Source organism: Oncorhynchus tshawytscha, linkage group LG04 (genome assembly GCF_018296145.1).
Source record: "Oncorhynchus tshawytscha isolate Ot180627B linkage group LG04, Otsh_v2.0, whole genome shotgun sequence".
NCBI lineage: Eukaryota > Metazoa > Chordata > Actinopteri > Salmoniformes > Salmonidae > Oncorhynchus > Oncorhynchus tshawytscha.
In genome coordinates, this window is record NC_056432.1 from 28,656,822 (window position 1) to 28,669,201 (window position 12,380).

Below are 12,380 nucleotides of genomic sequence, written 5' to 3' on the forward strand. Positions count from 1 at the left end.
AATATACGATAGGACAGGGAGTACCCTTCCAGGTTCCCTTAATCTCGGGGGAATGGAACTGTCGCCTGGGTAGTGATAAACCGTAGTGAGAATTCTGGAGAAGAAGATAGCTCTCCTCATGTTAGTGTGCATGTGTGTGCGTAAGTAAGGAGCACGGTATAAAATGAATGTCTTTGTATATGAACTGGAGAGCTCTCAAGAATAAACATTGATTTTACTTTTATAAGCTGGGAATTCTGTCTGTTTCATTTAAACCAGAACTTTACAAACTCTGGGTTGCAGACCGGTTAGATTCATTGAAATTTATGAACATTGATAACAAAATTCCATATCAGTCCCACAGTTTGTCTTTACGTTGGTCCTATTCCAATGATCCATCACTGAGGAGAGGACTCCCAGAAAATACCATCTCGGTGTACATTTTGGGGTCTGCTTGGCAAGACATATGGCCAAGCACAGGATAGAGCAAATTGTCTGTGAAAAAGGCTGATGATCAAAGCTGTGATGAAGTAACCCAAGTCATGGCAATCAATAACTTGGAGTGAGAGGAGAATAGAATGTGAGAGACTTGGTTGGGTGAAAACTAACTGACTGCATACAATTCAGTGAGAGGCTGGGTGCCGTGACTGGGTAGGAGCTGCTTGTTGATCCTCTGTTACGGATAGCGGAGTGGGAGTGTGTGATGGTGATGACCAATGTTGGATAGACACTGGCTTAGATAATGGGAGAAAATATAATACTCTCTTTACCATAAACACAGGGAAAACATACAGCAACATCTAGAAATCAACTATAAATTGTTTAAATGTGTAAATTAATGATATAGGATTGCAAAAGGAGTTCCTAAAAAAACAAAAGAAGATACAAGTCCAAATTGGGTGAAATCCTGCTGGATTCATAGATGGGACCAGGATAGCCATGGCAGACCAGAGAATCACATATTATATGCTTTGGTATGCTGTCCCCTCATTGAAAAGCTAATTGACAGCCGTAAGTCCTTCTGAACCATGGCTTTTATCACTGTTAGAACCTTCTGAAGAGGAATCCTCTTTAAGGAGAAAACCATCATATGAAAAAGTCATAGAAATGGCAGCAAAACAAAATCACAGCCGTAAAAATGCCAATACACTGCCCTGCACAATGAATGTCTCTCTGGGCGGCAATCTGTCTGGTAATGAATGAAAAAATGACCCACATCGGGCTTAGTGTAGCCACACACAGCGACAGTGGAGAGGATTCTATAGACATAGATGGCCCAGCTACATTATGTACAAATGATGCAGTTTGTCCACAGAGGCACTTCATCTTAGTTCATATCCCAACAGCACTCCACTGGGCCAGCCTGGTCTATGGCTCTCTGGAGAATAAGGCCCGGGAGCTGGACAAAATTACAGCCTGTGATCGCTATTTCAGAGACCCCCTGGATATAATCCTGTAAACCTACAGAACATACACTACACACTCACTAGCACTGTATACTCTTACCACAGAGGGATCCTTGTCAATGGCCATTTGCCTTCAGTGCAAAGGACAGGAAAACGGGCTGGGGAAAAAGGAGGAATACACAATGGTACATAAGTTTAGGCCTGTTTATCAAGGGCCATTTTCAAGACAAGACATGTTACATTATATACAGTACCCGTCAAAAGTTTGGACACACCTACTCATTCAAGGGTATTTTATTTTTAGATTGTAAAATAATAGTGAAGACATCAAAACTATGAAATAACACATACGGAACCATGTAGTAACCAAAAAAGGGTTAAACAGAATGCTGGTACTTTAACTGTCACTGAATCTAGGAAAGTCTCAGAACACCGTAGGCCGTTCTGGTGCAACTTCATTTCAGAAAGGAAATGCCACGTTTGACCATTAGATAGAATTACAGTGGATAGTCTAGGCATTAGGCTCTGCTCCTTCAGGGTAGCTCACTGCCAGAGCAAAGCATCATACACAGATGATAAAACAACTACAGGCCAGTACAATATGCTATACCAAATCCCCTGAAGGAAGAAACAGAACCCAGAGAGTTGAAGGCTGGAGTGGTAATTGGATATCAGAAAACAGCCAGCAGAAATAGTAACAGCTAGTTACACCAGTAATGGCAATGGCAGCAAGAGACACCAGTGCATGTGTGCATCATGGAAGCATGTGTAGAACTGGTCAACTTTGAAATCTACTTTTTCACTTGGACTTTTATATCAAGCGAAAGCAGTTCAAGAGAAACCCGAGAGTGGTGGCATCAGCTGATCACATCAGTGGATATTGCACCAATTGGATTCACACTTTACTTACATGCAGTCTATTTAAGAGTAGCCCAGTTCTGTGATAAATGCAGAAGCGGTTCAGAAATGAGACATGCATATTCATAGACATTTTTATCATCCAAGCAAGGAAAGGCCATTTCCATTGTTTTTGGTGAGCATTATAGATTCCAGTTGCTCACTGCAGACTGTACTGTTTCTGCTGATGCTTTTGCCTTTGCATTGAAGATAAATCTAAGACAATGGTATTGGATCAACATTTGTATTCTTTAATGCAACTCACAATTTCAGTTGACTTCTTCTTTCTGGAGCCTTAAAGGGTATCAATCGAAAAACTTGGCCAGTTTTGACGGTCCAAAGTAGCCAGCCCATTCCACCTTGAGAGGACGCTTTGATATCCCATATATTTCACACAAAGTCCTATAAATATGCAGACCAATTTGTTTTCTACATTAAAAGGTGAACTTGTGTTATGTGTCGACTATGGTATTGTATGTTACATTTCAGGTGCATCCAGTTCTGGCTGTAAACATTGGAGTGAAGCAGTTCCTTAAGAACTTAATCTGAAATCACATGGAAATGTTTGTGTCATGCGGGGCATGCCATTACTGGTGTAGCAGAACTAGAAAGACAAATAGCGATCATAGTTACCTACCCAAAGAAAAACACTTACATGAATGACCCTTCGAGAGGTGCAAGTAGAATGCCAGCTGGGAAGAATCAAGCTAGCAGCAATAACAATGACATTGGTTTTACAAGGTACCCACTGGGCGCAGAAGTCAAATCAACATATATTACACGTTGGTTTAGCAGAATTTCATTGAAACGACGTAGAAACAGAGTTGATTCAACCAGTGTGGGTCCAGTGAGTAGAATCTCATTAAGGGAGAATAATACGGTAATGTAATTGCAGTGGTCAACATTTATTTACAAAACAGGAAGCATTACACGAATGTAGTGTTTTTTTTTGTGTTCAACCAGAAAATTCGACAAACGGCATTAGTCCACTCCATCTAACAATACTACTGGCCTCATGTTGAACTCTAAACCAAGAGCAATCTCTGGAGGGCATTACAATATGTTGACAATACCATGAATCAACTAGAATAAGTATATTATTGAGTGGGCCTTGCACTTTCCACGCAGACCCATACATTATTGATTGTAAACTAATTAAGGACATTTGACAGGGTCCAGATTACAAGGATAATCTATCTATACATTTGAACTAATGAATCCTTGTCATATCAGTCTATAATTACTTCACAGCAGATTGAGTGTCAGTCAATCAACACATACTACAGAGGAAGATTGAGGACAAATTATGCATTTTCTACCTTAAAAAAAGAGTACAACATTTGAATAACTTCATTAATAGGCATTGAACGTTTAAGTGCATTCTGAATATTTGATACAACTATTAATCAATAAGAAATCCATGATTATATTTTAAAAGTCTTTGAAATAGTCCTCATCAAAGCAAAATGATGCAAACTAGCCATCCATTTCATACAAAACAGAACATGGACAATGAACAAAGATCTGAAGAGGTTGCTACAGCACAAATAAACATAAAACATAGAAAAAGAGATATACTCAATAAAATAACTAACCAAAATAATACGTAGGTGTCAAGCTTCAAATTGTTCAAACTTCGCCTGCGTGAATGTGTGCATGGATGTGCGTATGTGTGAAGGTAGTATCTAACATCCATTCCAGACACATCCACATTCAAATTAAAGAGTGGGATGGTAAACAAGTTATTGTTTGGTAAAACAGTCAAACTGATCACAGTAACTGAAACAGTCCAGAAGATGCTGCCTTGTAAATCAATGGATGCATTATTAAAAACAGAATAACATTGTGTCAGCTCCCCTGAACAAGAGAAATCTCTATTAGCACACTCTTCAATTCTCTAAAAACAAATGAAAACATATTTATGAATCTCTTAGGAGCTACTTTAAAGGACCCAGTCATAGTTTGTGGAATAAAGCACTTCATGGTAACAAGAAAGTAGCTACCTACTGTACCACCAGCAATACGCATCATTAATGAAAATAGACTACATAAATTGTGATGTCCTTATAAGGGAGCAGCAAAATCAACTCCTATCAGTGACTGATCTAGCAAACTTGGTGTCTTTTTGTGCTGATATTGTCTGAATGTGGAACATTTCCATTTAATTGAATATTCTCAGAAGCTGACAACATTTAGCCACCCATGTCTGCTCTGATGTCCGATAGAGTAGACTAACCTTACAGTTGAACCATATGGTTGTACATTACATAGGCCCACCCCATAATATGTCAACGTACAAGCCACCAGAGAGTATACCCAGCAGAGTGTGGTAGCAGGCAGGCAGAGCTGTGATCATCAGTAATCAGCAGCATGTAGATGCTACACTTTAGAGGCTGAGGGAATCCAAGGCAGAGGTCTGATGGGAAAGGAAGGCGCATTTCATACTGACCTTATGGGCTCCCAGCCTGAATCTGTCCCACTGGTCTTTTACATCATTTTATTGATTTAAGCTGAGTTTATAACACCATTGAGATAGTAGGTTAGGAAAAATGACCTCAGCGTGGCATTAGGAGGCAAATGGAGCGTTTTGTTGGAGTTCACTGTTCCAAGGATGAGCTGGGATAGTATGTACGTACTGGTAAAATGTATGTTTCCAACAAAAGACTGCACAACATAATAATGCACAGAGAAATGTGTATTACACTACTGCTCTGTTCCGACAAACATGCTGACGGTGCATTGAAATACTGTAGCAGCTTTTGTTTAATGTGTTTGTGAGTGTTTGCTTTTAGCATGCTTGTGTTGATGGTAAACAGTTAAAACAGTCAGAAAATAAATAAGTAAAATAAAAGACTACTAACATACAAATTAAAAGCATGCATATTCCATTCAGGAATGTCAGAAGGAATGAAGGTCAATACTTAATTGTAATCCCTTGACACTTTAAAACCGTTTGACCAGCTAAAGTCAGGGTATTTACTTGGCAGAGTGCCAGAGTGTGTATATGTGTGTGTCCTCACATGTCGCCTTCCTCCCATTGGGTGAGAGCTGGTCCCTCCCTGACAAGACCATGGCCTAAACATCAGCAGTCCCATGGTCACATAGTCGATTGTCTTTACGTTGGTCCTATTCCATCCAGCAATCCTATTCCAACAATCCATCACTGAAGAGAGGACTCCCAGAAAATACCCTGCCCCGGTGTACATTTTGGGGTATGGATGGCGAGACGTATGGCCAAGCACAGGACAGAGCAAATTGTCTGTCAAAAAAATCCATAATGCTGATGATCAAATCTGTGATGATGTCGCCCAAGTCATGGCAATCAATAACTTGGAGTGAGAGGAGAATAGAATGAGAGACTTGGTTGGGTGAAAACTGACTGAATTGCATGCACTTCGGTGAGAGGATGGGTGCCGTGACTGGGTAGGAGCTGCTCTGTTTATCCTCTGGTACAGATAGCGGAGTGGGAGTGTGTGATGGTGATGACCAATGTTGGATAGACACTGGCTTAGATAATGGGAGAAAAGTTAACTCTATTTACCATCCACAAGGAAAACATACAGTAACATCTAGAAATCATCTATAAATTGTTTCAATGTGTAAATTAATGATATAGGATTGCTAAAGGAGTTCCTAAAAAACAAAAGAAGATACAAGTCCAAATTGGGTGAAATCCTGCTGGATTCATACATGGGACCAGGATAGCCATGGCAGACCAGAGAATCACATATTATATGCTTTGGTATGCTGTCCCCTCATTTAAAAGCTAATTGACAGCTGTAAGTCCTTCTGAACCATGGCTTTTATCACTGTTAGAACCTTCTGAAGAGGAATCCTCTTTAAGGAGAAAACCATCATATGAAAAAGTCATAGAAATGGCAGCAAAACAAAATCATAGCCGTAAAAATGCCAATACACTGCCCTGCACAATGAATGTCTCTCTGGGCGGCAATCTGTCTGGTAATGAATGAAAAGAGGGCCCACATTGGGCTTCGTGTAGCCACACACAGCGACAGTGGAGAGGATTCTATAGACATAGATGGCCCAGCTACATTATGGACAAAGGATGCAGTTTGTCCACAGAGGCACTTCATTTTAGTTCATATCCCAACAGCACTCCACTGGGCCAGCCTGGTCTATGGCTCTCTGGAGAATAAGGCCCGGGAGCTGGACAAGATTACGGCCTGTGATCGCTATTTCAGAGACCCCCTGGATATAATCCTGTAAACCTACAGAACATACACTACACACTCACTAGCACATATACTCTTACCACAGAGGGACCCTTGTCAATGGCCATTTGTCTTCAGTGCAAAGGACAAGAAAACAGGCTGGGGAAAAAGGAAGAATACACAATGGTTCATCAGTTAAGTCCTGTTTATCAAGGGCCATTTTCAAGAGCAGACATGTTACATTTGTATGTATGTATGTATGTATGTATGTATGTATGTATGTATGTATGTATGTATGTATGTATGTATGTATGTATGTATGTATGTATGTATGTATGTATGTATGTATGTATGTATGTATGTATGTATGTATAAATAAAAGGTTACTTTGTGGTCGCCCATGCAGACATTAGGGCCCAGTATGTTGTAAACCACACTGCTCTCTCCCTCATCCCTCTGAAATGAAACACAATTTTCTTTTAATAGGCCTACAGAAAGTGCCTCCATGGTAAATAAATAAATGAATCAACTAGTCAGTAAGTGTGGATGAGCGTTGCCAGCTTACTCACCCTGTGGATGATATCTTGGGCAGTGTGAGACATGAGGATACGGTCGCACCAGGAGGGGCAGCGAGTGTTCATGTACTGGGTGGGTTTAGTGTAGTCTTCACTGTAGGGGTAACTGACAGAGACAGACCGACCGACAACATGGCATCTTCAGGCAGTAGTAATAGTGACAGTAATAGTAACAGGGCTGTCAGGGATGAGGCTTACCTGGGTGGAAACAGGATTTCTTCCTCGGCAATGACATCTTGAAAGGCTGCAATCTCCTTGTCATACTTCAAAATCTGAGTGATATAGAACGATTAACAATTACTGGAGGACCCAAAACATGTAGTAATCTGCAAACCATAAACATATGCATAATGTGAAAATTCAATTTCATAACTACCTCTGTGGTAGGATGTAATTGAATTAATGAATTTAATGAAGCATCTTCTGTGGTTGTTTTCTGTTTAGGAACTGGTAGCCAAGGCAGTAATCAAATCAAATGTTACACCACGTCACATGCGTCGTAAACAGGTGTAGACTAACAGTGAGATGCTTACTTACGGGCCCTTCCCAACAATGCAGAGAGAAAGAAAATAGAGAAATAACAGAACACGTAATAAAACACATAATAATAGATACACAATGATACACGCGGTACCAGTACCGAGTTGATGTGCAGGGGTACGAGGTAATTGAGGTAGATATGTGCATATACAGCAAATAGGAATAAAGTGGCAGACAGTAAACAGTAGTAGCAGCTATGCGATGAGTCAAAAAAAGTTAGTGCAAAAAATGGTCAATGCAGATAGTCCGGGAAGCTATTTGGTTAACTATTTAACTAAATATTTAGCAGTCTTATGGCTTGGGGGTAGAAGCTGTTCAGGGTCCTGTTGGTTCCAGAAGGTGTATCCACTTGCCATGCGGTAGCAGAGAGAACCGTCTATAACTTGGGTGGCTGGAGTCTTTGACAAGGTCTCTGACCTCCTCCAAATAGGCTGTCTCATTGTCGTTGGTGGTCAGGCCTACTACTGTCATGTTGTCTGTAAACTTGATGGTGTTGGTGTTGTGCACGGCCACACAGTCGAGGGTGAACGGGGATTACAGGAGGTGACTAAGCACACACCACTGAGGGGCCCCTGTGTTGAGGGTCAGTATGGCGGCTGCGTTGTTGCCTACCCTCACTACCTGGGGGCGTCCCGTCAGGAAGTCCAGCATCCAATTGCAGACGGAGGTGTTCAGTCCCTGGCTCCTTCGCTTAGTTATGATTGTTGTCAAGGCAGTGAGCAGTAGATCATGATATTAATATGGGTGGGGTGTAAATGAGTTGATGTGTACAGTAGAAACAGTGCTCTCACCGCTCTGCCGTTGTCCTCTCTGAACACTGCCTGGTGCAGGTAGGCAAACAACTTGGTCTCAATATGGAGAAGAATCTTGAGATGAAGGAATTGGGGATACAGTAAACGTCTGAATCTGAATAACAACAAGGAGGCAGTAGGATGGAAGACGTGGATGGATGGGGAGGCTCACCTTGTGGTCATTGTCCTTTTCCTCACAGATTATTTTCTCCACCTCGTTACTGCTGTCCTTCTTCACTGTCTGCACCTCTGCTGAAGTGGACAAGTTCTAGAACACACAAACACACCACACACAGTTAGGTTTTTTTTTTTTAAGTCAACAGTCAGCTGACCATTAGTAAGGTTTCCTGATTTTCTGATTCTACTTAAATTCTTGAGGAAGTATGTCATATAATACCTGGACCAGGCTAAGGGTGTCCAGGCGGAAGTTGAAATCCCCAAACAGGAAGAAGGGGAGTGGAGTGTAGCTGCTCTCTGATATCCTGGAAGGAAATGACACGGGTATGAGTCAAATGTTTTAGCCTATAAATTGAGTCCTCTATTTTAAAATGATTGTAAACACAGATCTACATACACTTGCAAACCAACTATTTTCTTTATCTAGATTCCCAAGTGGGCTTACAGTATATCTCTCAAGTAGGTGCACTTGAGTTGTTCTTCAAAGCTGAGAATGGGCAGGCTAACCTATTGATGACATATCTGAGGGCCTTCTGGCGGTTGGCTGAGTAGATGGAGGGACTGGCATTACAGGCAATGAGGTTGGAGGCATCATGGAAAAGGTGTACGTTGACTAGGTCCAGACCCCTGCAGAGAGCACACACACAAAATGAGAATTGGCAGACATATCTATGAAAAAAGGGAGCATTGGGAAGATATTTGTCCTCCTATTCGATTTAGAAACGTGTCTGTGTGTGTGCTGTTCAGTGATGAAGAGTTTAGTTATTAGTGAGGGCACTTGAGGTAATGCTAGTCCACAAACAAACACATTAGTCTTCTGTGCTGAGCATTCACTCCTTTTCTGCTGCTGCCACCTGAAAACAATGAATGTGCATCCAACAGGCGGGCTATGTTGACTCACAGGGTGACCTTGTAGCACTCTGCCCATAGACTGCTTTTGTCTAAGAACTGGTGGTAGTGACACAGGAGAGCAAGCAGTAACTATTGTGCAGAGGAAACAGAGGGTGTTTGCTGAGCTTCAGCTTTAACCACTGCATTCATTGAGTAACGGGATGACAGCCCGCTCTTTGTCTATTAATGAGCTGTGACAGTAGACAGTAGAGTACGTAGAATCGAGAAGAGTAGAGCAGTAGGTCAGTAGACTAGAGCAGGGGTTTCCAAACTTTTCGCTTCGTGACCCATCAATTGAGGTGTCTTTTGAGTCGTGACCCACTGTGAGGGTTGAGCGGTGAAAAAACATACACAGACAAAAAAATAAAAGAATATCATCTTGTTTGAGGAGAAAATTGTGCAGTTTTACAACTACTTTCCTGAGATTCTACACATTTTGCCATGGCTAATGCTGTGTTCTTATGCTTAAGCATTAAAACAAAATCAATGGGGGCCTGATTGTCTAGCTTTTATTTTGTTGATGTAAATTCTCAAAGATTATAGGCTATTATTTTTAAATACACTGCATTCGGAAAGTATTCAAACCCCTGGACTTTTTCCATATTTTGTTACGTTACAGCCTTATTTTAAAATTGATGAAATAGTTGGTTCCCCTCATCATTTACACACAATACCCCATTAAAAAAATGGAAATATCACATTTAAATAAGTATTCAGACCCTTTACTCAGTACTTCGTTGAAGAACATTTGGCAACAATTGCAGCCTCGAGTCTTCTTGGGTATGACGCTACAAGCTTGGCACACCCGTATTTGGGGAATTTCTCAAATTCTTTGTTGCAGATCCTCTCAAGTTCTGTCAGGTTGGATGGGGAGCGTTGCTGCATAGCTATTTTCAGGTCTCTCCAGAGATGTTTGATCAGGTTCAAGACCAGGCTCTGGATGGGCCACATAAGGACATTCAGAACCCTGTCCCGAAGCCACTCCTGTGTTGTCTTGGCTGTGTACTTAGGGTCGTTGTCTTGTTGGAAGGTGAACCTTCACCCCAGTCTGAGGTCTTGAGTGCTCTGGAGAAGGTTTTCATTAAGGATCTCTCTGTACTTTACTCCGTTCATCTTTCCCTCAATCCTGACTAGTCTCCCAGTTCCTGCTGCTGAAAAAGGCACCATGCTTCACAGGTTTCCTCTGGACGTGACACTTGGCATTCATCAGACTAGAGAATCTTGTTTCTCATGGTCTGAGAGCCTTTAGGTGCCCTTTGGCAAACTCCAAGCACACTGTCATATGCCTTTTACTGAGGAGTGGCTTCGGTCTGGCCACTCTACCACAAACGCCTAATTGGTAGAGTGCTGCAGAGATCATTGTCCTTCTGTAAGGTTCTCCCATCTCCAGAGAGGAAATCCCTGACCAAGGCCCTTCTCCCCCGATTGCTCCATTTGTCCAGAAAGCTAACTATAGGAAGAGTCTTGGTGATTCTATACTTCTCCCATTTAAGAATGATGGAGGCCACTGTGTTCTTGGGGACCTTCAAAGCTGCAGACATTTTTTGGTACCCTTCCCCAGATCTGTGGCTCGACACAATCCTGTCTCTATTGACAATTCCATCGACCTCTTTGCTTAGTTTTTTCTCTGACATGCATTGTAAAATGTGGGACAAATCATGTCCAATCAATTCAATTTACCACAGGTGGACTCCAATCAAGTTGTAGAAACATCTCAAGGATGATCAATGTAAACAGGATGCACCTGAGCTCAATTTCAAGTCTCATAGCAAAGGGTCTGAATACTTATGTACATTTGTTTTTTCAGTTTTTTATTTGTAATAAATTAGCTAAAATGTCTAAAAACCTGTTTTCTCTTTGTCATTATTGGGTATTGTGTGTAGACTGATGAGGATGATTTTATTTAATCCATTTCAGAATAATGCTGTAATGTAACAAAATGTGGAAAAAGTCAAGGGGTCTGAATATTTTGTGAATGCACTGTATATAGGTCCTTTATCTTTTCTACATACTTTCTATTTGGTTTAAGTCATTTAAGTTCACACGGAAAGTGTTTTTCCATTCTGAACATTATGTAAAAAATGTAATATATATAAATTCTACGCACAAAAAAATGTCAACCCGACCCACCGTTTGGGAACCACTAGACTAGAGTACGTACTGGTTGTGAATGATCCACCGGGTCCTCATGAAGCCCTTCCTAGACCATTTGAACTGCAAAACACATCAAAAACAAAAATGTATACAGATGAATGTTTTGCATGTTAAATGTTCACCAAATACTGTACCACCATTTTGCTAACTAATTGGAGGGCCATGCTGGTAATTATTGATTATTCCATACAATTTGTCTCATATCCCTGTCAGATAGACTCCCCCTTTAGCCCTCACTCACATATTTGTTCCAACACCTCCTGGGTCACCCTGAACACCCACCCCACCCCACCCTACACACACACTCACATCAGGCCAGAAATTCTTCGGGAATTTTTCTTTCTCCATTGTGGTTACCCCATCCAGGGATCCCACATACTTGTTTTGTCCAGACACTGCTTTAAAATCTTTAACTGTGAGGGGGAGAGAGGTAGGAAGGGTAAGAGTGAGAAAACATGCAAACACCAATCAATAAAGTGATGTTAAGCTGATCACAGCAGCATACGTGACCAGAGGATCTATAATAAGGCCATTAGGCATTGTTTGGTCGCTGTGCACCAATCTGACTGGCGACACAGAACATGGCAGGCCTGGGATTTTTATGACTTTTCCATAAGCCTTTTCTTAAGATATTTGTCATGCCTAACGTGACTGGACTATGCAACAAGAAAATAACACATCCCATTTTCAATTCAGATTCCCTGATATGTTTAGCCAGAAGAGGTGGCCATCACACTGCAGTGTTTAAAAGATGTTCCGACTTGTTATCAAAATACACAGATGGGAATCTCCAGACTG

The 12,380-nt window shown here is 41.3% G+C and overlaps 1 protein-coding gene across 4 annotated transcripts in view; it reads right to left on the minus strand.

Annotated features, from left to right (window-relative positions):
• Positions 1-3,166: 3,166 nt before the first annotated feature.
• Positions 3,167-12,380, minus strand: part of LOC112248486 (inositol polyphosphate-5-phosphatase A) — a 30,451-nt gene continuing 21,237 nt past the window's right edge. Inside the window, exons 6-16 of one of the 4 annotated variants that reach the window (XM_024417552.2) lie at positions 11,892-11,995; positions 11,590-11,642; positions 9,045-9,164; positions 8,758-8,842; positions 8,533-8,628; positions 8,361-8,435; positions 7,228-7,301; positions 7,024-7,135; positions 6,842-6,910; positions 6,556-6,613; positions 3,167-5,785 (exon numbers count right to left, since the gene is read on the minus strand). In XM_024417552.2, the coding sequence (XP_024273320.1) occupies positions 6,572-6,613; positions 6,842-6,910; positions 7,024-7,135; positions 7,228-7,301; positions 8,361-8,435; positions 8,533-8,628; positions 8,758-8,842; positions 9,045-9,164; positions 11,590-11,642; positions 11,892-11,995 (830 nt within the window). In that variant the 3' untranslated portion in view covers positions 3,167-5,785; positions 6,556-6,571. Of the gene's footprint in view, positions 6,614-6,841; positions 6,911-7,023; positions 7,136-7,227; positions 7,302-8,360; positions 8,436-8,532; positions 8,629-8,757; positions 8,843-9,044; positions 9,165-11,589; positions 11,643-11,891; positions 11,996-12,380 lie in introns of all 4 variants that reach the window. The other 3 variants (XM_024417551.2, XM_042320583.1, XM_024417553.2) reach the window with 3 other exon arrangements.